At 40.0% G+C, this 24,945-nt stretch overlaps 1 protein-coding gene across 2 annotated transcripts in view; it reads right to left on the minus strand.

The window, feature by feature from the left end:
* Positions 1–24,945, minus strand: part of LOC124718906 (PHD finger protein 14) — a 173,349-nt gene that overhangs the window by 145,331 nt on the left and 3,073 nt on the right. For both annotated transcript variants that reach the window (XM_047244553.1, XM_047244554.1), the window contains exon 2: positions 1,714–1,884. In XM_047244553.1, coding sequence (XP_047100509.1) covers positions 1,714–1,884 — 171 coding nt within the window. The remainder of the gene's footprint in view (positions 1–1,713; positions 1,885–24,945) is intronic.

Consider the following 24,945-nt stretch of genomic DNA (forward strand, 5'->3'; position numbering starts at 1 on the left):
AAGAGTCTCTACATTTGGTACCGGGATTGCGTAGACAAGAGCTTTCAAATGCCTCCATAAATGAAAGTCAAGAGGGTTGTGGTTAGGAGAGCGTGGAGGCCATGGAATTGGTCCGCCTCTACCAATCCATCGGTCACCGAATCTGTTGTCGAGAAGCGTACGAACACTTCGACTGATATGTGCAGGAGCTCCATTGTGCATGAACCACATGTTGTGTCGTACTTGTAAAAGCACATGTTCTAGCAGCACAGGTAGAGTATCCCGTATGAAACCGTGATAACGTGCTCCATTGAGCGTAGGTGGAAGAACGTGGGGACCAATCGAGACATCACCAACAATGCCTGCCCAAACGTTCACAGAAAATCAGTGTCGATGACGTGATTGCACAATTGCGTGCGGATTCTCGTCAGCCCACACACGTCGATTGTGAAAATTTACAATTTGATCACGTTGGAATGAAGCCTCATCCGTAAAGAGAACATTTGCACTGAAATGACGATTGACACATTGTCGGATGAACCATTCGCAGAAGTGTACCCGTGGAGGCCAATCAGCTGCTGATAGTGCCTGCACATGTTGTACACGGTACGGAAACAACTGGTTCTCCCGTAGCACTCTCCATACAGTGATGTGGTCAACGTTACCTTGTAGAGCAGCAACTTGTCTGACGCTGACATTAGGGTTATCGTCAACTGCACGAAGGATTGCCTCGTCCATTGCAGGTGTCCTCGTCGTTCTACCCCAGTCGCGAGTCATAGGCTGGAATGTTCCGTGCTCCCTAAGACGCCGATCAATTGCTTCGAACGTCTTCCTGTCGGGACACCTTCGTTCTGGAAATCTGTCTCGATACAAACGTACCACGCCACAGCTATTGCATCGTGCTAATCTGTACATCAAATGGACATCTGCCAACTCTGCATTTGTAAACATTGCACTGACTGCAAAACCACGTTCGTGATGAACACTAACCTGTTGCTGCTACGTACTGATGTGCTTGATGCTAGTACTGTAGACCAATGAGTCGCATGTCAACACAAGCACCGAAGTCAACATTACCTTCCTTCAATTGGGCCAACTGGCGGTGATTCGAGGAAGTGTAGTACATACTGACGAAACTAAAATGAGCTCTAACATGGAAATTAAGCGTTTCCGGACACATGTCCACACAACATATTTTCTTTATTTGTGTGTGAGGAATGTTTCCTGAAAGTTTGGCCATACCTTTTTGTAACACCCTGTACTGTAAACAGCTGGCAATTTCCATAAAACAGTGATAGTGGGCAAAATAATGTACAGTGTGTGATGGTACACCTGCGAGTTTTATATTGCTCTGCTGCTCATACCAGACAGAGGCAAAGCAACAGCCACTGCGCCATATATCTGTGGGCACCCTTAACACTAGCCAACACTCTCTTGATAGCTGACCAGCATCCATTTCATTTCAATTCACCTACATATGTCTCAAGGTATTTATTTAATTTATTATGTAAAGTGATAAAGTCTGAAAGTGGGGGGGGGGGGGGGGAGAGGTGGGGGGGGGGGGGGGGGGTATTTGAGGCCATTTCCTGGAGAGAAGAAGACACTGTACCTGGATAATAACGTAAATTTTTCAGCCGTAAGGGGTAGGATGTATAAATTATGTTCAAAAGAATAGTGTCAGGAGAATACAAAATATACAGTCGTAACAAACACGACAGTTTGACAGAGAATCACCTTTCCCTCCTCCGTCATCATCTGAGTCAATAGAATCGTCGTCACTTTCTTCACAGTGATCTTCTATTCGAAAATCACTGTCATCGGAGCTCTCGCCGAGATCAAAATCCAACAGTGACTGCTGAGTTGTGTCGACAGGTTTCACACGCCGCTTATTCGGATCTCGTTCAACTGTAACATGAGTAAAGCATTACTGAAAAACATATATTTAATCTTAGGTGCGAGAGAACGAAAGGATATAAAGAGCTTCTCTACAACAAAATTTGATAACAGTATCTCAACCACATACATGTTGTCTAAACATAAGAAATGATCTGAATTTTGTTTTAATATTTCCATTATCTGCCAGCACCTTTGATTTAAAAGGGTGGACACACAATTTTACAGTTGCACACGTTTCTCCTTTTGGTGAAGGAGTAAGGTTAAACTGTGGCCAGTGGAGGCTATTTTAGTTGCTAGTGTTAAGTTTACGAATGCTACAATTATTTTAAAACACAATACGCTTAATTGTGAAGCTGCTGTTAGTATGCTTAATTCTGTTAAACAACCATCTATAAGACATTCAAGGATGGACGCGTGATATTACTTTTCGGGCATTTTTCTGTACAGTGAATACATTCTCTAAAAGCGAGTAATCACCAAAGTAAATTATTCCACACAATATCAATGAATGGAATGATGCACAGTAAGCCATTCTAATATTCTCGTAACCAAAATCAGTAATGAAATTTTCAGTAGATATCGCTGAACTCGAGCATTTGAGAATATCTGTAATACTCTATTTCCAATTTGACTTCTGATCAAAATGCACACCCTGGAACGTTGAACTGTTTTACATATTTCCTTTCCCCCATGCTGTATTGTTATTGATTATGTGATATTTTGCCTTGTACACGATTGATTGAATCACTAAAAGTAGTCATTTGTCGAAAGTAGTTACAGTGTTTGCAACTTGGTCTTTTTGTCATTTTCAAGCATATTGAAAGCAAACATCATCACTGTATAAAACACACTGGTAGCAAAAATAAAGTAACTGAAAACATAAGTAATGTTACAGCCCATTCTACAACATAAAGCCACAAAATGCTGTAACGTATCAGATACGGTGGTAGCATAAATATACCCATGTTTCCACAAGCCATGTGGCAAGCATACAAACAGCATTGCACTTGCATAAAAATAAAATAATTGATCCACATTACACGCAAATGAATCGCTCATATAGCAAGATCACAACTGTGCTACAATGACAAGGGCATAACCGTGCAGACAGCGTGAGGTCAGGATCACAAGACATGTATCCACTGTGGATTGTAGTATGTATAGTAATGTTGAAAAAGGACCAACAGTAGTAATGTCACAAATGCAGATTAAAAGTACATAACACCTATATACATCTTATCACAACTGGCTCTTTCAATGGTAAGTTTCAATCACGCACGATGTGTCCATATTATGCACGTGATGTACTAATATGGGAACCTGGAAGAGCAGTTGAACGGAATGGACAGTGCCATGAAAGGAGGATATCAGATGAACATCAACAAAAGCAAAATGAGGATAATGGAATGTAGCTGAATTAAATCATGTGATGCTGAGAGAATTAGATTAGGAAATGAGACACTTAAAGTAGTAAAGGAGTTTTGCTATTTGGGGAGCAAAATAACTGATGATGGTCGAAGTAGAGAGGATATAAAATGTAGACTGGCAGTGGCAAGGAAAGCATTTCTGAAGAAGAGAAATTTGTTAACATCGAGTATAGATTTAAGTGTCAGGAAGTCATTTCTGAAAGTATTTATATGGAGTGTAGTCATGTATGGAAGTGAAACGTGGACGATAAATAGTTTATACAAGAAGAGAATAGAAGCTTTCGAAATGTGGTGCTACAGAAGAATGCTGAAGATTGGATAGGTAGATCACATAACTAATGAGGAGGTATTGAATAGGATTGGGGAGAAGAGAAGTTTGTGGCACAACTTGACTAGAAGAAGGGATCGGTTGGTAGGACACGTTCTGAGGCATCAAGGGATCACCAATTTAGTATTGGAGGGCAGCGTGGAGGGTAAAAACCATAGAAGGAGACCAAGAGATGAATATGCTAGGCAGATTCAGAAGGATGTAGGTTGTAGTAGTTATTCGGAGATGAAGAAACTTGCACAGCATAGAGTAGCATGGAAGGCTGCATCAAACCAGTCTCTGGACTGAAGACCACAACAACAAGAACAACAACAAAAACAACAACAAAAACAACAGCGACAACAACAACGTACTAATGTGGATAAGCCTTGAAAGATTTTAAAAGAGGTATTACTCAGCTACATGTAAAGCATGCCCAAGAATACATGCCAAGACCTTCCTGCGCTCAAAATTTCACACGCATCTGGAATCAGTATAAACACCCTATAAGATTTTCTGGAAACAATACAATGATCTCCTACACCCAGCCTCCAAATGCACTGTAAATTTTGATCTCTTCTATGAGCCTTCGCTTCTCACTTTTATGAAGAATGTCTAAGGAATTTTAAATGTCATTCAATTAAGGATTGGTCATCCAAAGAGTGTTCCCAAACGAAGATCTACAGCTGTCACTGGTGTTCACATGTTCCATAAATCTAATGGCAAAACTTGCACCTGTATATCCAATATAAAAATGTTTGCATTCTCCGCAATTAATTTTATAAACACCAGAATATGAATGTTGTTTTTTTTTTTCAAGTTCAGAGAACAAAACAATACTTTCAAATATTTTGTTTATTGCCTCTTCTATCATTGCAGCCCTGTCAGGCTTGATCATCAGTGCAACAGAGAAAGTCATTTATATGTGGCAAGAGCAGCAGTAAAATCTCTTATAATAATTACTGGTTATGTTACTATGCAGTATGGGGTACTGTTATGGAGAAATTCACTAGGTACAAACTGCATTTTTAAATGGCAGAAAAAAGTAGTCAGATGTATTCACGGGTTGGGTACTAGAGAGTCCTCAAGAAACACTTCATTCAACTCAGTATAATGACACTCCCAAGTCTTTATATGAATAACTGCTTAAGATGTGTAAAAGGAACTATAAAAAAAATGTACTCAGAGAATGAAGGCACATATGCACATAAATAGAAACATCTGCATGTCAGACATACAATATTTAAGGCTGTCACTGACACATAACAACCACAAACACTGAAGATGGATAATAAACTGCTGCAATCAGCAAAAATACTCACTTAAAGAAAATTTAAGGCAGTATTAGAGATAGCGTTTAAAAATGTGAACATTATTCGGTTGAAGAATGCCTTCAAAATAACCTGAAGGGCATGTATAGTGAGGGAAAAATCTAATTACTAATAAATAAAGAATAATTGTAATATACTTTTTCATTCACGTAAAATGCAGATATATCATATTCATACTGTGAAACTGGAACAATGTATCTGTACTTCTGTAATTAGTATGCAGATATGTAATGGAAGAAATGATGTATTTATTTACATATGACTGTATCTAAAAACAAAGATGATGTGACTTACCAAACGAAAGCGCTGGCACGTCGATAGACACACAAACAAACACAAACATACACACAAAATTCAAGCTTTCGCAACAAACTGTTGCCTCATCAGGAAAGAGGGAAGGAGAGGGAAAGACGAAAGGATGTGGGTTTTAAGGGATAGGGTAAGGAGTCATTCCAATCCCGGGAGCGGAAAGGTTTACCTTAGGGGGAAAAAAGGACGGGTATACACTCGCGCACACACACACATATATCCATCCACACATATACAGACACAAGACACAAGCAATATGTCTGCTTGTGTCTGTATATGTGTGGATGGATATGTGTGTGTGTGTGTGTGTGTGTGTGTGTGTGTGTGTGTGTGTGTGTGTGTGCGCGCGAGTGTATACCCGTCCTTTTTTCCCCCTAAGGTAAGTCTTTCCGCTCCCGGGATTGGAATGACTCCTTACCCTCTCCCTTAAAACCCACATCCTTTCGTCTTTCCCTCTCCTTCCCTCTTTCCTGAAGCGGCAACAGTTTGTTGCGAAAGCTTGAATATTGTGTGTATGCTTGTGTTTGTTTGTGTGTCTATCGATGTGCCAGCGCTTTCGTTTGGTAAGTCACATCATCTTTGTTTTTAGATATATTTTTCCCATATGTAATGTTTCCCTCTATTAATTTACACATGATTATGCAGATACGTAACGAGATATACCAGAATATAAATCAGGTAATGAGAATCATCCATTTGTAAATTTGTTAAAAACTGTATGTATTTAACTAAAAAGTACATGTACAGTATAGCTCCAACTAATGAAGCCAAATGCATGGTAAACATGCTGAAAGGCTAACAAATAAACACCTAAAACTCAAACAGTGCACATACAAATGATGCCATTATCTGAGTATTAATTTCAGCACAGTTAAGATCTTTCGCAAAAGGAATTCATCGATTCGCACAATTTGCCCGGGCACCAGCTCTGATTCATTGTTCAAACCTTGTTTAATATACTGTAACATAGCTACAGTAAGACAGTTGTTCAAATGGCTATAAAATGGCTGCTTGTTCGAGGTAAACCAAAAACTTTTTATCCCACGTTCCTAGTTCAAATGGGAGCCAAGCCCTAAGACCCCTCAATACTGCAATTCTGAGTGTGGCCTTCTCAAACATACTCACTACAGCCCTTCTGGGCTGTAATGATAGGTGTGGTCTACTGTGTATTTACTGATCTACACTGAAAGCAGTAGATGAATGTGCTATGAATGTGGAAGAAGCCACAGGTAATTACAAGCTATAATGGTCACCTAGTCGTAGATATTGCTATAATCGCACTATTTCACTCCCATTTACGGAGCTTGTTAGCACTTGATGTTAGGTTGGCGCCATTAAAATGCATTGTGGTAATTGCTGCTGCTTGCTGGATCGCTGCTGTGTCTCGATGCTAATGCTGGCTCTAAATCTGGTTGTCTAGGGGTAAAAAGATGAGGTCCCGTGTTTTTGATGTGCTTTTGATGATAAATAATGAGCGAAACCAACAAATATTTAAACTTCAAATATTTATTACTCTGGTGGTCATCTTTATTCCACTGTCCACCAAAAACAATGACACAACACAAAGTAGCACTTCTTTTACATGTTCTTTGCAATGTTTATCCACCTCTAACAATAACACACATACACACTATACCAAAGTGACATTCAGACTGCGCTCCTGACCCTTCTTGCTGCTTGTATTTATAACCTTGTCAAAGAACTACTAAAAAGAGATATAGTTTATAAGTCACGTGTACATCTGTTATCGTAATTTGTGCAGAAAAGTTATTAATTTATATCGAGTGACATAATTTAACAGGTTATTAAAATGACAGACAGATTTGTTGACTTGACAGAATAATTCTTTGTTACAAAAAGGCCGTTTTTTTAGAAGTTTGTCAATTGACTTCTTTAAGTTGCATAAATAAGTAAATAACATGAATTACTAGGAATTACATTGGTTTTCATCTAAAATAGGAGTGTTTACGTGAATACTGAGTGAAAACGGTCCTAGTGAACAAATAGATTTCACTGGGTGATTTTTATTTACGGAGATCCAAAATACGTAAGTTGGCCACTATTTTTCGTACTTCATATTAATTATTTAAGATGCACTTAGTGTTTTTACATGATGACATTTGCTGTATCAGTGATCACTTTTGTGTGGGTCAGTTATTCAGTATAATTTAATGGGTTGACTGTTTATGGAGACATGTTATGCAATCATTGTTAACATACACAATAACTTTTCTATAATCATAAATACTCGTTAAACTGGTTGAATTTGGAGGGTATCGCATACTTTGGTTAAGTAAAGCCTTTAATAGGTTCCGTTACAAAGCTTTACAACAATTACAAATAAACAAGAATAACTACACATCTATAAAAACAAAGATGAGGTGACTTACCGAACGAAAGCGCTGGCAGGTCGATAGACACACAAACAAACACAAACATACACACAAAATTTAAGCTTTCGCAACATACTGTTGCCTCATCAGGAAAGAGGGAAGGAGAGGGGAAGACGAAAGGAAGTGGGTTTTAAGGGAGAGGGTAAGGAGTCATTCCAATCCCGGGAGCGGAAAGACTTACCTTAGGGGGAAAAAAGGACAGGTATACACTCGCACACACGCACATATCCATCCACACTTCCTTTCGTCTTCCCCTCTCCTTCCCTCTTTCTTGATGAGGCAACAGTTTGTTGCGAAAGCTTAAATTTTGTGTGTATGTTTGTGTTTGTTTGTGTGTTATCGACCTGCCAGCGCTTTCGTTCGGTAAGTCACCTCATCTTTGTTTTTATATATAATTTTTCCCACGTGGAATGTTTCCTTCTATTATAATAACTACACATCTATATTCATAAAATTGCTTTTTTAAATAAAAATTGAACACACTTGTGCTCATATACGATTCCTTTCTTGAAGAGCAAACAACATGGGCCTGTAAGCTGTGAACATTCAGTATTCAGCTCATCATAGTTGCACAGGCTGTAGCAGTATTTAAATTTTGCCGATATTTCATGACTGCTATCAAGCGCTGAATATGTTTCTAAATTGTTGGCTAGTAAATCAAATACGTGATTATGAAATACTGGACCTGACCTGTGACTTTTTTGCGACTATCTTTAGACACACAACCCAGTGTGTGATGCTGTATCTTCGTACATAACAGAATTGCCAGATGCAACACACAGCAAAAATGAAATCCAGTGTTAATTACTTATTGCAGGCACGGGCAGCCTTCGGTGACCTGCAGGCAGGATTGATATATTTATGTTATTTGAGCCCGAGGGCTGCCATGTCACGTGACATGATAATACTGATCTGCATGAATAAAGGCAAAACAGTAGTGTCCAAAATGTTAAAATTTATGGGGTGATGAACTGATACTAATGGTACCCTGGAACCATTGTTAAATCGGCACATTTCACGAGTGGTCTGTAATTTTTGTGCCACTGTTGCCTACTGCGAGTATCGAGAACAGTGCAAGATGGGTCGAGCGTCGACCCTCGCCACCTGTAGTTCCGAGTCGCCACTGTCCTGCCTCGGCAGTCATTTTACAGCAGGTTTATTGAAACAACAATCACTCTGAAAACTGCTGCTTTCAACATTTGCAAAGTGTTTGCTATAACTTGATTTCTGTGTACATAATGATCTATTTGTCATTGTCATTGTCGTCGTCACCTCCAAGATTTCATTTTCTGTGTAGTACATGCTCATGGCTTGGAAGCGGTAACTGTGTATCTGACATTCTTTCGACACAATTCTTCCGTGTATCTCCACATTCATCTATTCAACGGTTTACTAGTTTGACTTTTAACTCTTTCATAAATCTACATTTTTTTATTTTATGTAATTTTGTACATACTGCAAGCTACTCATGTTAACTAATTACCTGACTTTTTAAAAACGTTTTCAGTAATGCAAACCAATCATTGTGATAACTGTAAAACATACGTCATAGAAAAATACACTGAAGAGTCAAGTCAAACAAAGCCCCCCCCCAAGCACGCAGAAGTGCTGCAACACAATATGGCATGGGTTCAACTAATGTCTGAAGTAGTGCTGGAGGGAACTGACACCATGAACCCTGCAGGGCTGACCATAAATCCATAAGTGTATGAAGAGGTGGAGATCTCTTCTCAACAGCACATCTGCACAATAGTGTTCACGTCTGCTGAGTTTGGGGGCCAGCAGAAGTGTTTAAATTTAGAAGAGTGATCCTGGAGCCACTATGTGGCAATTCTGGATGTGTGGGGTGTCACATTGTCCTGCTGGAATTGCCCAAGTCCATTGGAATGCACAATGGACATGAATGGATCCAGATGATCAGACAGGATGCTTACGTACATATCATCTCTCAAGAGTCGTATCTAGATGTATCAGAGGTCCCGTATGACTCCAACTGCACACGCCCCATTAATGTGAATGGACCGTACTTTAACACATTGACTATAGTACTGAATGTGCAAGGGCTTGTTAACTTCCCCCTGGCATCTGTACATTTGCACAAAATAAATGGGCACAAATCACATGCTGTTTGTACTGCACAAAATGGCTGAAGTTGCTGAAACATGACAGCAGAGCTCAGTAAAGCTTTTACTGACTGCAGAGCCAGTAACAAAGCAGTAAGATACTGCTTCCCCTTCGCCAAAGCGAGGAAGAGCTTCTACAGGAAGTGTTTAATGGAATGAACAGCACAGGGAGCACAGAACATAGACAGATCTAATATAGACTGTCAGTTACCAAACTATCAACAGTTTTCCAAAGGGCGAGAAATCTGCCACAAACTTGGGCTCAGCTATAAAAGGTGTTTGAGAAAAAGAGGCCTCGTATCAGGACACAATTGTCAGTTCTGCAGGACGAGCACAACGCAAACGTTGAGATATTCAGCTACAGGCAACACTGTCCGTGGGACGTTATATTTGCAATAAGGCTCATTCAGTTCCCACGACGAATTGGGTGGGGTGAGTGCCACGACAAGAGGAAGAATTGCAGCTGCTGGAAGCATAAACTGGGCTCCTGTGTGGAGAATTACTTCATTTACATCACATACGGCTCTCACGGCACAATACCATTGTGTTACATGACAGTTGTGCGATGTGTGAATGGATTTTAGCACTGAGCATTCGAGATCTTTATGCACGTGAAAAGATTCACACAGAGTGGAACAACAAATTAACACAAGAACCACGTTTAGGGAGATTCCAGTTCTACAGCGATCGTGGATGTAAGGCATCAGGTCTGCTTTACCACTGATGTGTTGGCAGGAATTGTGGATAACAGACTCCTACAGCCCCACACTTTACATCTACACCTGTACTCTGCAAACCACGGAAAAAGTCCACGGCAGAGGTTACGCCCCATTGCACCAGTTATCAGGGTTTCTTCCCGTTCCATTTGTGTATGGCGTGTGGCAAGAATGACTGTTTGTATGCCTAGGTGCGTGCTGTAATTGTTCTAATTTTGTCCTCACAATCCCTACGTGAGCGATACATAGTGGGTTGTAGAATATGCCTGGAGTCATCTTTTAAGGTCGGTTCTTGAAACTTTGTTAGCAGACTTCCTCAGGATAGTTTACACCTATCTTCGAGAGTCTGCCAGTTCAGTTTCTTCAGCGTCTCAGTAACACTCTCCCACAGGTCAGAAAAACCTATGACCATTTGTGGTGCCCTTCTCTGTATACATTCAATATCCACTGTTGGTCTTATTTGGTACGGGTCCCAAACACTTGACCAATATTTTAGAATGGGTCATATGAGTGATTTGTCAGCAGCCTCCTTTGAAGACTGGCTGCACTTCCCCAGTATTCTACTTATAAACTGAAGTCTACATCCTGTTTCACCCACAACTGAGCCTATATGCTCATTCCATCTCATATCCCTACACACTGCTACACTCAAGTATTTGTACGAGTTGGTCAATTCCAAAAGTGACTAACTGATATTACAGTCATAGTATTCTACATTTTTTTTTTTTCATTTTATGAAGTGCACAATTTTACATTTCTGAACATTTAAAGCAAGTTGCCAATCTTTGCACCACTTTAAAATCTCATCAAAGTCTGACTGAATATTTATGCAGCTTCTTTCAGACACTACTTCATTATAGATAACCCCGTCATCTGCAAAAAGTCTGATGTTACTGTTAATATTGTCTGCATGGTCATTATACACATGAACAGCAAAGGTCCCAACACACTTCTCACGAACACACCTGAAGTTACTTCTACATCTGGCAATGACTCTCCATCTGAGATAACATACTACAAAGAAGTCGTTTATCCAGTCACAAATTTGACTCGATTAGTACTGAGTCAAATGCTTTTCGGAAATCAAGAAATACTGCCTCTACTTAACTGCCTTGATCCAAAGCTTTCAGCACGTCGTGAGAGAAAAGTTTTGTTTTGTTTAGTTTTGTTTTAGGGTGCAAAAGCAACAGCGGCCATACGCACCCATGTCAAAACTGTAGAACACGAAGACAAGAGGAATTAAAAATGTCTACACATCAATCACAATCGACAGAAGAGAAGACGGCTAAAAAGAGGGACAAGGAGAAAGGTCTATAAAATATGTGATAGAAAAATGAAGGCCCAGAACTAAAAATTAAATGGCCTTCACCACATTGCTACGATGGTCAACGGCCCGTGCACCATTCGTTAAGATGGCCGAATACTCAGACGGTATACACAAATGACAATGTAATACGTTAAAATAAGGGCATTCCGTCAGGAAATGACATACTGTCAAATGTTGAGCAACAGGTGCACAAAGTGGTGGGGAAGCACCACTCGAGAAATGGCGATGGCAACAACCTAGTTAAAATGATTTCCTCGTAGCGAGACAGCCGAGAGGAGGTCGTCCACACTGGGAGAGGCTTAATAACGCGGAGCTTCTTCAAATGAAGGGAGAACCGGTGGTGATGCCAAAGTGACACCACCTGCTGACAGACGGCAACACAGAGATCGTCGGAGGGAATGCGAGAACTAGCGGGCCGAGATATAAGGATTGCAGCCTCGGCAGCAGCATCGGTGGCATCATTTCCTGTCAGACCGACATGACCAGGAACCCCCGTGAACGTCACAGTGGCTCCATCAAGAGTGAGCAAATAACAGCTTTCCTGGACCCGCCACACTAAGGGATGGACGGTGTACAGCACACAGAGGCTTTGGAAGTTACTGAGAGAGCCTTAGCAGATGGCGCAATTGAAAAGCCTGCGTACTTGGACGAACTGCATGGCCCGATACGGGTCGAAGAGCTCTGCTTTAAATATTGAGCTGTGTTCCAGAAGCCAGTACTGAAATATGTTGGTGCCGATGACAAAGCCACACCCGACAGCATACACAGTCCAAGAGCCGTCAGTTTGTGAAACTGGGGCTAATAGAGCGAGGATGGAGCAGTGTCCTTAGGAAGTGAACGAATACCGAGGTGAACACAAGCTGCCGCACGAAGCCAAGCTGCCGCACGAAGCCAAGCTGCCGCACGAAGCCAAGGTGGTGAAGGGTTCACACCCGCCGGGAAAGTGACAGGTACTGTGTAGTTAAGCAGCAGGAGCAAGAGCTAAAAGTGAACTCCAGGAGGTAAGACAGAAGAGGGACAGGCCCCATACTGGCAATCAAAGGAGTCATCAAAGAAGGAGGCATAAGATGAGTGGCCAAGCATGGCAAATAAATGGCATGCTGAGGAGAAAGTCAGAGCAGTAGTTCAGCAGGTTCCGGTCTCCACCAGGCTACAGTAAAAGGTGCCAGTGGCCAAACGGATGCCACAATGGTCAATTATTGAGCATTTTCTGTGAATACCCTGTGGCGAGATTAGTATTTCACTGCAAAGTAACAGTCGAGGAAGTGCATCGAGAAACTTGTATATTTTATGAAAAGTTTTGTTGTTTTGTGTTGTTGTTAGCGAATGTTACATAGAGTGGCATATTACATTATCCAGAGTAGATGTGTGACTTTAAGGAGATGGGACCTGGATAAACTTGAATAACCAGAGGTTGTAAAGAGTTTCAGGGAGAGCATTAGGGAACGATTGACAGGAATGGGGGAAATAAATACAGTAGAAGAAGAATGGGTAGGTTCGAAGGATGAAATAGTGAAGGCAGCAGAGCACCAAGTAGGTAAAAAGACGAGAGCTAGTAGAAATCCTTGGGTAACAGAAGAAATATTGAATTTAATTGATGAAAGGAGAAGTTATATACACAATCGTGGAACAAGTTTCAGAGTTACATTTACCCAGTAAAAACAAACAATAAGCTCAAAACAGCATTTTATATCCGGGGATAAAATTTTGTAATAAATTTCCAAAGGAAGTTAAAGACATAGCTAAAACTTTTTTTAAAAAAAGGCAACTAAAATGGTCTTGACAAATGGGGTATAGTGCATATTGCACAATTAAAGATTATTTAGAGGACACAGAGCAAGTAGATAGTAACGAAAGCGAATAGCTACAGCACCTCGTCACATTTCACAAGGATTATCTGTCGAGATGTATAATACACGATTGTGATGCGTGTCGGCTTAGTTTTTCAGGTGAACAATTGAGTGGCGAGTCCAGAATTGAGGCAAGGGGCACAGTAACATCTTCATAGGCCAGGAATCGTCGGTGGATGTCTTACAGTGGCAGGCCACGACGTTAGGATCACAGTTTTCCTTCAAATTTTGCATACCTTCAGTAGGCCATTAAAACAATGTGCACCACTCTGGCAATTCCGAGAACATCGTAAGAGAAGTTTTACGCGTCTATTACGTAACTCGTGTGTCCGTGCGTAGGTGCCGAATGTCGGAGTTTGTGTCAGTCGAGTGGTAGCGGGCACGGTAGGTCACTGTGTTCGGTCAGAGGGTTAGCTGCCCTCTGCGATAAAAAAAAACTGAGTGAAATATTCGACAATCGATTAGAACAGGGGTTTACGATATCCTCTCCAACCGACAGGGAGGGGGGAACTGGTTAGCGCTCGAGCTGTGTAAGACGAAGGTGAATAAGGCGATGGTTCGTTTCCGGTCAAATCATTTTTGTAGTACGAGTGTAAATTCTGTGATATTAAAAAAAAATTGCACCAACAGTATTCATTTTTGCTACATTAGCAATGTCTCACTGTTCGACAGGTTAACTGCCAAATGAGGCCTGCCCCCCATGTCTGCTGCTCGAAGTGTCAAGGTGCGAACTAGTTGCAGATACCTTACCAGACTGCACGTGTACGGGATTTTGCAAATCGTACATTTTCGGGTGGACTCTGTGTGTTTCTTAATTTGCTTGTCCGTCTATATAAATATATTTGTTCTAATAATTAAACTTAATTAAAATGGTAAGTACTCTACTAACATGAAAGTCACTGAAATTTCGTGCAAATACATGTGGTTTTTCTTAAATTGTATTACCTCCCAAAAGTCATATAATTTAAATAATTACGACCAGTGATGGAAAAAATATAGATTATAAATTAAGTTCGAGGGGGAGTCGAACCGTCATCTCCTACACGTCTGTCGTATGAAGCTCGAACGCTAACCGCTCGACGGCCGCGAATTCTCGAAGCCCGATGCCTCTGCAAAGATACTTCGTTACATAATAGACGTGTACAACTTCTCTTGTTATTTTGTCAGAATTGTGAGAGAAGTGAACCTCACTACTTGTTTTTATGGTCTACCACAGGTGTACAAAGTTTGAAGTAAATCTGCGAGCCCAATGTCGTGGCCCCCCCTCGTTAGGCTGAACAGAGTTCTGTTTAACACTGCAAGTAACTGCAAATGGGCTAGGAGCCACCAGCAGGTGTCCTCAGTGGATGCAGTAATGAAGATCGAAACTACGTTTTATGTCGCAAGTTACCTGCGACGGCTCGCATGCAAATCGAGGAACATTGTACGACAGGGAATTACCGAATGACACACTGTAGCTGTTAAGACAGTGACCTCGTACTCGGGCGGACGGAGCTGCTCTGTCCGGCCGTCCCGATTTGGGTTTTCCTACATAGCTGAGGAAAATACCGAGACCGTTCCTCAATCGAGTCACGACGAACACCTGTCCTATCGCTGTAAACTACCTGTCCTATTCTCGTAAAGTATGTTATGTAAGCTCTGTGTTTGGTCTACTGATTTTCACTGTGTTACCTTGATGAATCCTGTATCATTGAGAGTTAATCCTTATAAATAAATAAATGAAACAAAATTATTATTGCAAACAACAGAAAATCCACTATGGAATAAATAATATAACAGAAAGGATAGATTGCTACTAACTTAATAATGGAGACGAGTCGTAGACAGGCACGACAAAAATAATGCTAAAGAAGTAAGCTTTTGGCCAACGCGCTTTCTTCTGAATTAGACAACACACAAAAGAAAATTCACACAAATGCAACTCTTAAACACACGACCACTGCACCCGGCTGCCAAAGACAGTCAGAGACAGTGGTCCCGCGTGTATTAAATGCTTTTGCGTTAATGTGTACGTGTCTCTGTATGTCGTCTAATTCAGAAGAAGGTCTGTTGACTGAAAGCTTACTCAACATCTCCAGTACATGGTGAATAGCAATCTATCCTTTTCATTACATTGTCAAAATTGTTATTACTGTGTATCTGCCTACAGTTTTTAATGCAGAAGGGCTATCAAGGAAAGTGATAAAAATTTGAATAATTTTATAATATTTGTTCTTCAAGTTATCTGCATTGCAGAATTGTTGCCAAAACTACTTTAAAATGCCTGAATAGTAACTGGACTTCAATCTCTGATTCTTTCATTCACTATTTTGAGGTCTGGCTCTGACTAGATTCCTTTAACTGCTCTGGATGTGTTATCGCGCGCACCTCTGTACCTGTTGAACGAACTATCTATGAAGTTACCTGAACGTTAGTTGGAAGGTATCCAGCTGGCTCTGATGAGTCCTCTAAAACAGATAACACAATTTTTAATAACTTTTACTTACATCTTGACCACACTTATATTTTTCATCAACCTTACGCATTTCGACTTGTGCCAACATTCTCGAGCACAAGACAAGTGCTCTTTGCAAGTTTACACTTGTCTCGTGCTCAAAAATGTTGATGTGAAGGTTGATGAAAAATAAAAGTGTGGTCAAGACATAAGCAAAATTTATTAAAAGCGCACACAGATGACCGCAAATTGATAACACAATTGTTATGCTCCCCTGTATTTTAATGTGATGCAATCAATAATTTTTAGATGATACCAAAGGAGGAGGTCTTACTTTCACAAAGTCAAAATTCATATGGTGGATACTTTCAAGGAAACATTTGGCCTCTCACTGACAACCATTTGCAGTATAGTATTAGTAGCACTGTTCAGTTCAACAAACACACACACACACACACACACACACATGTCAGGCAATGAATGTACTTGAACTCATGTATAAATAATGAACAAACCTCACATATGAGGAATAATGTCTTTACATCAGGAAAACAGTCCAAGATACAACTGAAATTGCAGGATATTATTATAAAAATCCTGTATCGTAGTTAAGAAACATTTAAAGAAATTTTAAAGATAGTAGCAGTTAGTCCTGTAATGATATTACAGTAACATAAAGTAACTCAAATTTGCCAGCTAGCGCACAGAAGCAATTTTTAAAAAAGATAGGAGGGGGGACGGATGGTTGCAGTGTTGAGACTGTATAACTGCACGTGTGTGCTCCAAGACCTAATAAAATAACATAGCAAAACGAAAGTTCAAAAGCGGAATTATGATGCCGCAGCAACAACATCGATGTACATCGCCTCCCTGACGATACTTGTTAATGACAACAGTGTTTGGAAAGAAAAACTTTGTCCAGTCACTAAGTGTAAGACAAAGAAATAATCTGTATATGTGTCTGTCATCCGACATAGTGAATGTTACTTTGCAGAAAACAAGATTTCAAACACAAAGTGGTTATTTTCATGGCCCAGTTGGAAGCTTTGCCTTTAACGATTCCCATTCTTCAAAAGAATATCTAATGTCATATTAAGACTTTAATTATCTTTTCATGTGTTACTCGATAATTCAATCAGCTGTTTTATTGAGAGTATTTCAAACACATGGTCGATTTCAAAATGTTTGCCCATTCGTATTGGGTTTATGCAAGAACTGGCATATTTTACGTATGCAGCAGTGGTACTGATTTCACTGGGCAACAATGAAAATGTTTCAGGCCTAAAAATAGTAAATTTACATGTATTTCCATCTGCTGAATTCAAAAATCACCATAAAAATGACAGATTAGCTCTTGTTTTGAAGATAAAGTGACATTTCATTTTTTAGAGTGAAGATTTTAAATTTGGGGGAATTTTTTTTTTGGCAGTTGGCACACCTGTCAAATAACAAAACACAAATGCTCTTCAGCTGTTTGTAACTCATAAACATAGATACTGTTGCTGTGGCTGTGAATTACATGTAGTTTCTACTCAAATTAATGTAAAATTTCTGGTTCACGGGTGCTTTTTTAGTGTAAAATTTGTAAAAATGCCACAAAAATGTGTAAATATGAAATAACATTTTCCTCACAGAAACGCAATCTGAGGCCTCTTGTAAAGACTGCCTATCAATATTAGTTCGGTATGAAAGTAGGGGACCAAGATAAGTCTTGCGCTCCACATATATGTTGCAACGCATGTTCAGTTACACTGCGAGAATGGCTGAAAAAGAAGAAACAATCTATGGTTTTCACTGTGCCTATGATTTGGCGGGAGCCTACAAACCATACAGTGATTGCTATTTCTGCCTTACTCCACCTATAAAGGCAGGATTGTCTACGAAGAAAAGAAGAACAGTTCAGTACCCGAATCTTCCATCTGCTATTTGACCCATTCCACATTCAGATAGTTTACCAGTTCCTACTCCACCCGAAAATTGTGTGTTTGAAGTAGAAAATGAAGACAGTGTGGAACAAGAAGAACCAAACAAGCCTTCCACGTCCCATGACCCTGATTTTGAGGGAAAAGATGATCAACTGTACAGACTGAGTCAAGCGGAATTGAGTAATCTCATGAGAGACCTTGGCCTGCCAAAGGAGAATGCAGAAATTCTTGGGTCTCGACTACAGCAATAGAATCTTCTTCAAAGTGATGTGAGAATCTCACAGTACAGAAAACATCACATGGAACTGTTCCCTTTTTTGAGAAGAAAAATAATCTTGTTGTTTGCTGCAACATTAATGGCTTGATGGAATCTTTGAATTTGAACCATGATCCAACTGAACGGAGGCTATTCATAGACTCCTCCAAGCTTAGTTTGAAAGCTGTGTTACTTCGCAACGGGAACCTTCTTTCATCTATTCCTGTGGGTCATGCTATTCACATGAAGGAGACATAAGCAAATATGGCAGCTCTCTTGGACTCAATTAAATATCATAAACACAAATGGAAAATCTGTGGTGATCTAAAAGTCATTGCCATACTCTTAGGAATACAACTGGGTTACGCAAAGCACTGCTGCTTCTTATGTACGTGGGACAGTAGAGATAGGAAATTACATTTTATTACAGAAGACTGGCCTGCAAGAAATCTTCACCCTAGCGAGAAAAATGTCGTTGCCAAGCTTCTTGTGGACCCAAAAGACGTTCTCCTTCCACCCTTGCATATCACACTGGGTTTGATGAAAAACTTTGTCAAAGCTATGAACCGAGAAGGACGGGCCTTTAAGTACATAAGAGAGAAATTTTCGAAATTAAGTGATGCAAAAGTTAAGGAAGGCATTTTTATCGGAGCACAAATAAGAGAACTTGTAAAGGATCCTGCATTTGACCAAGTTTTGGAGGGGAAAGATAAAGAAGCTTGGGAAGCCTTCAAGGGTGTTTTTCATGGATTTTTAGGCAACAAAAGAGATGACAACTACAAGCATTTGGTGACAGTGCTCCGGCAAAAATACTGTAACCTTGGATGCAACATGTCCCTTACGATCCATTTTCTCCACTCCCACCTAGACTTTTTCCCTCCTAGTTGTGGAGCTGTTAGTGATGAACATGGTGAGAGATTCCATCAGGACATTTCTGTTATGGAACAAAGATATCAGGGCCATTGGAATGAAGTAATGCTTGCAGATTACTGTTGGTCTCTGTGTAGGGATTCTGCGGAACTCCATTACAAGAGGCAAGCTAAAAGACAACGAAGTCAATAGGCCACCACATGATTCTCTTCAGACACGACCATCTGCGAAGTATTTTTCCAGCAATTTAGAACTCTTAGCATGTAATTACCAGTTTAAAAAAATCAAATGCACTTTCTTTGTTGTTAGCATGTACGTAATTAAATTCTATCCTTATCTCTCAATCCGTTAATATGTAATACTTCCACCTTGTGTATATCATAGAAACTAGAGCTAATAAAAATTTTTCATTGTCATATTTGTTTTTCTCAACCCAAAATTAGTAGGATTTCCCTCATGAAGTGCTCGAAACATTCAAAAATTATTTTTTTGTTGCTCAGTGTTTTCAACGTGATTACATTTTACACCAATATGCACTTCAATGTATCAGTTGAGTTGGACTGCCACTAGCACACCTGAAAATGAAACTGCATTATTTCAAAATTGATCATTTTTATTAAATACCATTAATTAAACTTATGAGTTTATTATCCAATAATAGTATATTAACTTTAATTACTGTTGGTGTCAGCTTATTGAAATAAACAGACTTCAGAAAGTATTGCTTTTTGTAAGGAGTGTTTAGGAGAGTTGCTGGTCCAATCTAACTGATTGTGGTTTTTCACACCTTTTTCTACATAATTCTAGGTAACATTGGTGCAGTTCCTGATAGCAGACCATTATTGTCCTTTTCCCTACTTCCTGCCCATTATTAAAATAGATGGCTTGATATTAAGTGTTTTTTGAAGATTTTTGCGAAAGTATTGTACATTAGAGTAGTAACAAATCATGATATACATTATCTCCTGTCTGACTTGCAGTTTGTATTCTGAAAGGAGCATCAACAGAATATGTAAATTAAATTTCTTGAACCTGAAGGCCTAAACATTTACCCCAGCAGGTACCTTTGTATTAGTTGGAAGATTCCGGAATTATGGGAAAAGGAGGATAATGATCCAGAAAGTAATAAACAAAAGGTAGTCCTGCAATGTCCACGAACAGGGAGCACATTTGATTGTGACTTGGGTCCTATCAAGTAGAGGTGTGCCACAGTTTTGCTGTCTGACACTGTTGTTTTTCTCGATGTATATGTAGATTGGCCACTGATAATGGCAGACGATTCGACAATTTTTTCTTTGCAAAGACAAGTGTCATTATGAAATGCATGGAATGTAGTGTAAATGATTTAGCTAATAGGCTACCGGGTAATATTAGCAATCAGATTGACACTTAAGTGCAGCAAAATGCACACCACTGAATCTTGTAGAAACAAACTTTTACAGTCACACGGCGAAAAACTTATCAGCTAAACTGAGCATTTAAAACTCTTAGATACAATAAATGATAATATCTCTTGTAAGTACAACATGCAGGACATGATGCTTATCTGCTTTGCACTTTTCCAGTCCACTATGCCTTACGCTCTCACATTTTGGGAACACACTGTACAATAACGGAGAACATTCTTAGCCCAGAATAGGGCAGTCAGAATGCTGGGTGGCTTACATTCGTGAACTTCGTGCAGGGTGTCATTCTCCCATTTTGAAAATCTAGCTCGGCTGCCTCTGTACATATACACGCTCGTAACATATGTAACAAAAGACTCTGATTCATTTAAAAGGAACTGCCACATTCAGTTGGTGAAGACTAGAAGGCAAATGGTTTGCAAGTGGATAACACGCCTTTAAAACCATCACACAGGAAGGTGCCCACTAATTGGCAAGTCTCATTGTTGAAAGATTTCCAGCAGAACTAAAAACCTTTAGGGGTAAACCCAAGATCATAAAATATAAGTGGCACAATACTCCAGTTCCTTACAGGAATCTCTTACAAAAGTTTAGAGCACTGTACAGAAGCAGATTTTTAATGTAACATTTGTCATTAATTTATTTTTCAGCTTTCTTTAAATCATTTCATGACCAGGTTGCTTCACCTCACACTGTCCCACAGAAACTGTCAAGTTAAATATTCAGATAAGCAAAGAATGAGCGACCATCCTGTCACTACTAGGTGCTGTGGCACGTGAACCAGATTTCGCAAGAGAGCATCACAAAGTATTCACCAAAAACCCTATGAGATACCACTGTACATTACATACCAACAATGTCAGTCTCATAAGATTAGATATGTAGGTTACACACTGTGGCAAATCCAAATAACTATCTCCTTGATCAGACCACATGCTGCAGACCTGTCACTGTGTTATCCTTTGCCAATGACAGACTGGATGTGGCATAGATGGGCACTTACTTTACTCAGAAGTGTCAACAACCAAACCCTAGAACCACTTCTTCTCATTGCCGTACATAGCTCCTCAGCTTGCTCCACTCAAGACCTATCCCTGGCCGTACAGGTCCAGTGTTCAGCATTTGAGTACACAGGCTGCTCAGCTGCAGATGTCAACACGCACGAACGTGCACTTTCTTCGAGTCGTCAGTCTTCCGAGTGCCTTGATGCAGCCCGCCACGAATTCCTCTCAGGTGCCGAGCTCTCCATCTCCGAGTAGCACTCGCAACATACATCCTCATTTATCTGCCGGATGTATTGCAAAGTCTGTCTTCCACTACAGTTTTTGCCCTCTACAGCTCCCTCTAGCACTACGGAGGTTATCCTGTGGTGTCCTAACGAACATGCTTCATCCTATCCCTCATTCTTCTAAGTGTTTTTCCATATATTCCATTCCTTGCTAATTCTCCGGAGAACCTCCTCGTTCCGTACCTTATCGGTCCACCTAATTTTCAGCATTCCTCTGTAGCACCACAACTCAAATGCTTTAATTTCTTCTGTTTCGGTTTTCGCGCAGTGCGTGTTCCACTATCGTACAATGCTGTGCTCCAAACGTAAATAATCGGAAATTTCTTCATCAGATTAAGGTCTATGCTTGATACTAGTGGACTTTTTACCAGTGGTACTCATTAGACTGGTCATTTCATTCAGTATCACGTAAGTCTTCTTCACTCCCACTCAGGATATCAATGTCATCAGCGATTCTTATCACTGATATTCACCTGGAATTTTAATTTTACTTTCGAACCTTTCTTTTAATTTCTATCACATATTCTTTCATGTACAGTTTTAACAGTAGGGGGCAAAGGACTACATCCCTGTCTTACACCATTCTTAATACGAACACTTCTTTCTTTGTCTACCAGCCTTTTTTTTATGCCCATCCTCGTACCAGGAGGTCTGCGGGACTACGGCCGTTCACTATTGTAAGGAAATGGAACACCTACAGCAGTCCTCCACAATACATGACAACATAAAGATGGCTGCAGGTGTTTCATTTTCTTCCAGCCTTATTGTTTCCTCTTGTCTCTTGTACATTACTCATCTTTCCCTATAAATTACCCCAATTTTTCCCAAAGCTTCCAGCATCCTGCACCATTTCACACTGTCAAATGCTCCTTCCGGGTCGACAGATCGTACGATTGTGTCTAATATTTTTTTCTTTACTCTTGCTTCCATTATTAACCACAAGACAGGAATTGCCTCTCTGGTGACTTTACATTTCCTAAAACCAAACTGATCGTCATGTAATATGTGCTCAATTTTCTTTTCCATTCTTCTGTATATTATTCTAGTCACCAACTTGGATCCACAAGCTGTTAAGCTGATTGTGCAATAATTCTTGCACTCGTTGGCTCTTGCAATCTTTGGAATTCTGTGGACGATGTTTCTCTTAAAGTCAGATGTTACATCACCGAACTTATACATTCTATATGTGAATGTGAATAGTCATTTTGTTGCCACTTCCCCCAATGATTTGAGATATTCTGATAGAATTTTATCTATCGTTTCTGTCTTATTCGATCTCAAGTCTTCCAAAGCTCTTTTAAATTCTGATTATAATACTGGATACCATCTCTCTTCTATATCAACTAATGTTATTTCTTCTATCACATCATCAGACAAGTCTTCCCCCTCATAGAGATGTTCAATGTACTCTTTTCACCTATCCATTCTCTCCTCTGCATTTAATAGTGGAATGCCCTTTGCACTCTTTAATGTTACTACAATTGCTTTTGATTTCACTGAGGGTTCTTTTGACTTTTCTATATGCTGAGTCAGTCCTTCCAACGATCTTTTTTTTTTTCCTTAGATTTCTTCACATTTTTCATGTAGCCATTTTGCCTCAACTTCCCTGCACTTCCTATTTATTTCATTCCTAAGTGACTTGTATTTGTTTATTCCTGAATTTTCCTGAACATTTCTGCCTTTCCTTCATTTGTCGATGAACTGAAGTGTTTCTCGTTACATGTAGTTTCTTCGCAGTTACCTTCTTCGTACCTATGTTTCTCTTTCCAACTTCTGTAACCGCTATTTTTAGAGATGTCCATTCCTCTTCAACTGTACTGCCTCTGAGCTATTCCTTATTGCTGTATCTATAGCCTTAGAGAATTTCAAGTGTATCTCATAATTCCTTACTACTTCCGTATCCCATTTCTTTGTGTACTGATTCTTCCTCTCTAGTCTCTTAAACTTCAGCCTATTCTTCACTACTAAATTGTGGTCTGAGTTTATGTCTGCTCCTGGGTATGCCTTACAAAACAATATCTGATTTTGGACTCTCTGCCTGACCATAATGTAATTTAACTGAAATCTTTCCGTATCTCCTCCTCTTGTGATTCCTGAACAAAGTATTCACTACTACTAACTGACATTTACTGCAGAACTCGATTACTCTTTCTCCTCTCTCATTCCTCGCACCAAGCCCACATTCTCCCATAGCCCTTTCTTCTACTACATCCCCTACAACTGCATTCCAGTCCCCCATGACTATTGAATTTTCATCTCAATTTATGTTCCGAATTATGTGTTCAATATCCTCATATACTTTCTCTGCCTCTTCGTCTTCAGCTTGCAACATCAGCAAGTGTATCTGAGCTATCGCTCTCGGTGTTTGTTCGTTGTCGATTCAGATGAGAACGATTCTATCACTGAACTGTTCACAATATCTCACTCTCTCCCCTAGCCTCCTATCCACGACAAATCCTAACATGGTTTTACCATTTTCTGCTGCTGATCTTACCCTATATTCATATGATCAGAAATCCTTGTCTCCTTTCCATTTCACTTCACTGACCCTGACTATGTCTCGACTGAGCTTTAGTCTTTCCCTTTTCACATTTTCTAGCTTCCCTACCATGTTCTAACTCCTGAAAGTCCACACCCTGACTCTTGCTGATTCAATCTTTTTCCCCTAGCAGTCTGCTCCCTTCAATCCCACAAACAAACAAACAATCTTTTTCCCATGGTCACCTCCACCTTGGTAGTCCCCTCGCAGAGATCCCAATGGATGAATAGTTCAGAATCTTTTGCCAATGGAGAGATTATTATGATGCTTTTTTTCATTTACAAGCAACATGTCCTGTGTACATATTGAGTCTTTAATGCAGTGGTTTACATTGCCTTCTGCATCCTCACGGCGTTGATCATTGCTGATTCTTTGACCTTTAGTGGCAGTTTCCCACCGCAAGGACAAGAGAGTGCCCTGAACCTCTGTCCACTCCTCCGCCATCTTTGACAAGGCCAGTGGCTGAATGAGGGTGACGTCTTGTGCCGAAAGTCTTCAGCCATCATTGCTGATGATTTTTATTCAAAATTTAAGCAGTGGTAGGGTTTGAACCTGGGACCAATGACATT

Source organism: Schistocerca piceifrons, chromosome 10, assembly GCF_021461385.2.
Source record: "Schistocerca piceifrons isolate TAMUIC-IGC-003096 chromosome 10, iqSchPice1.1, whole genome shotgun sequence".
Lineage (NCBI taxonomy): Eukaryota > Metazoa > Arthropoda > Insecta > Orthoptera > Acrididae > Schistocerca > Schistocerca piceifrons.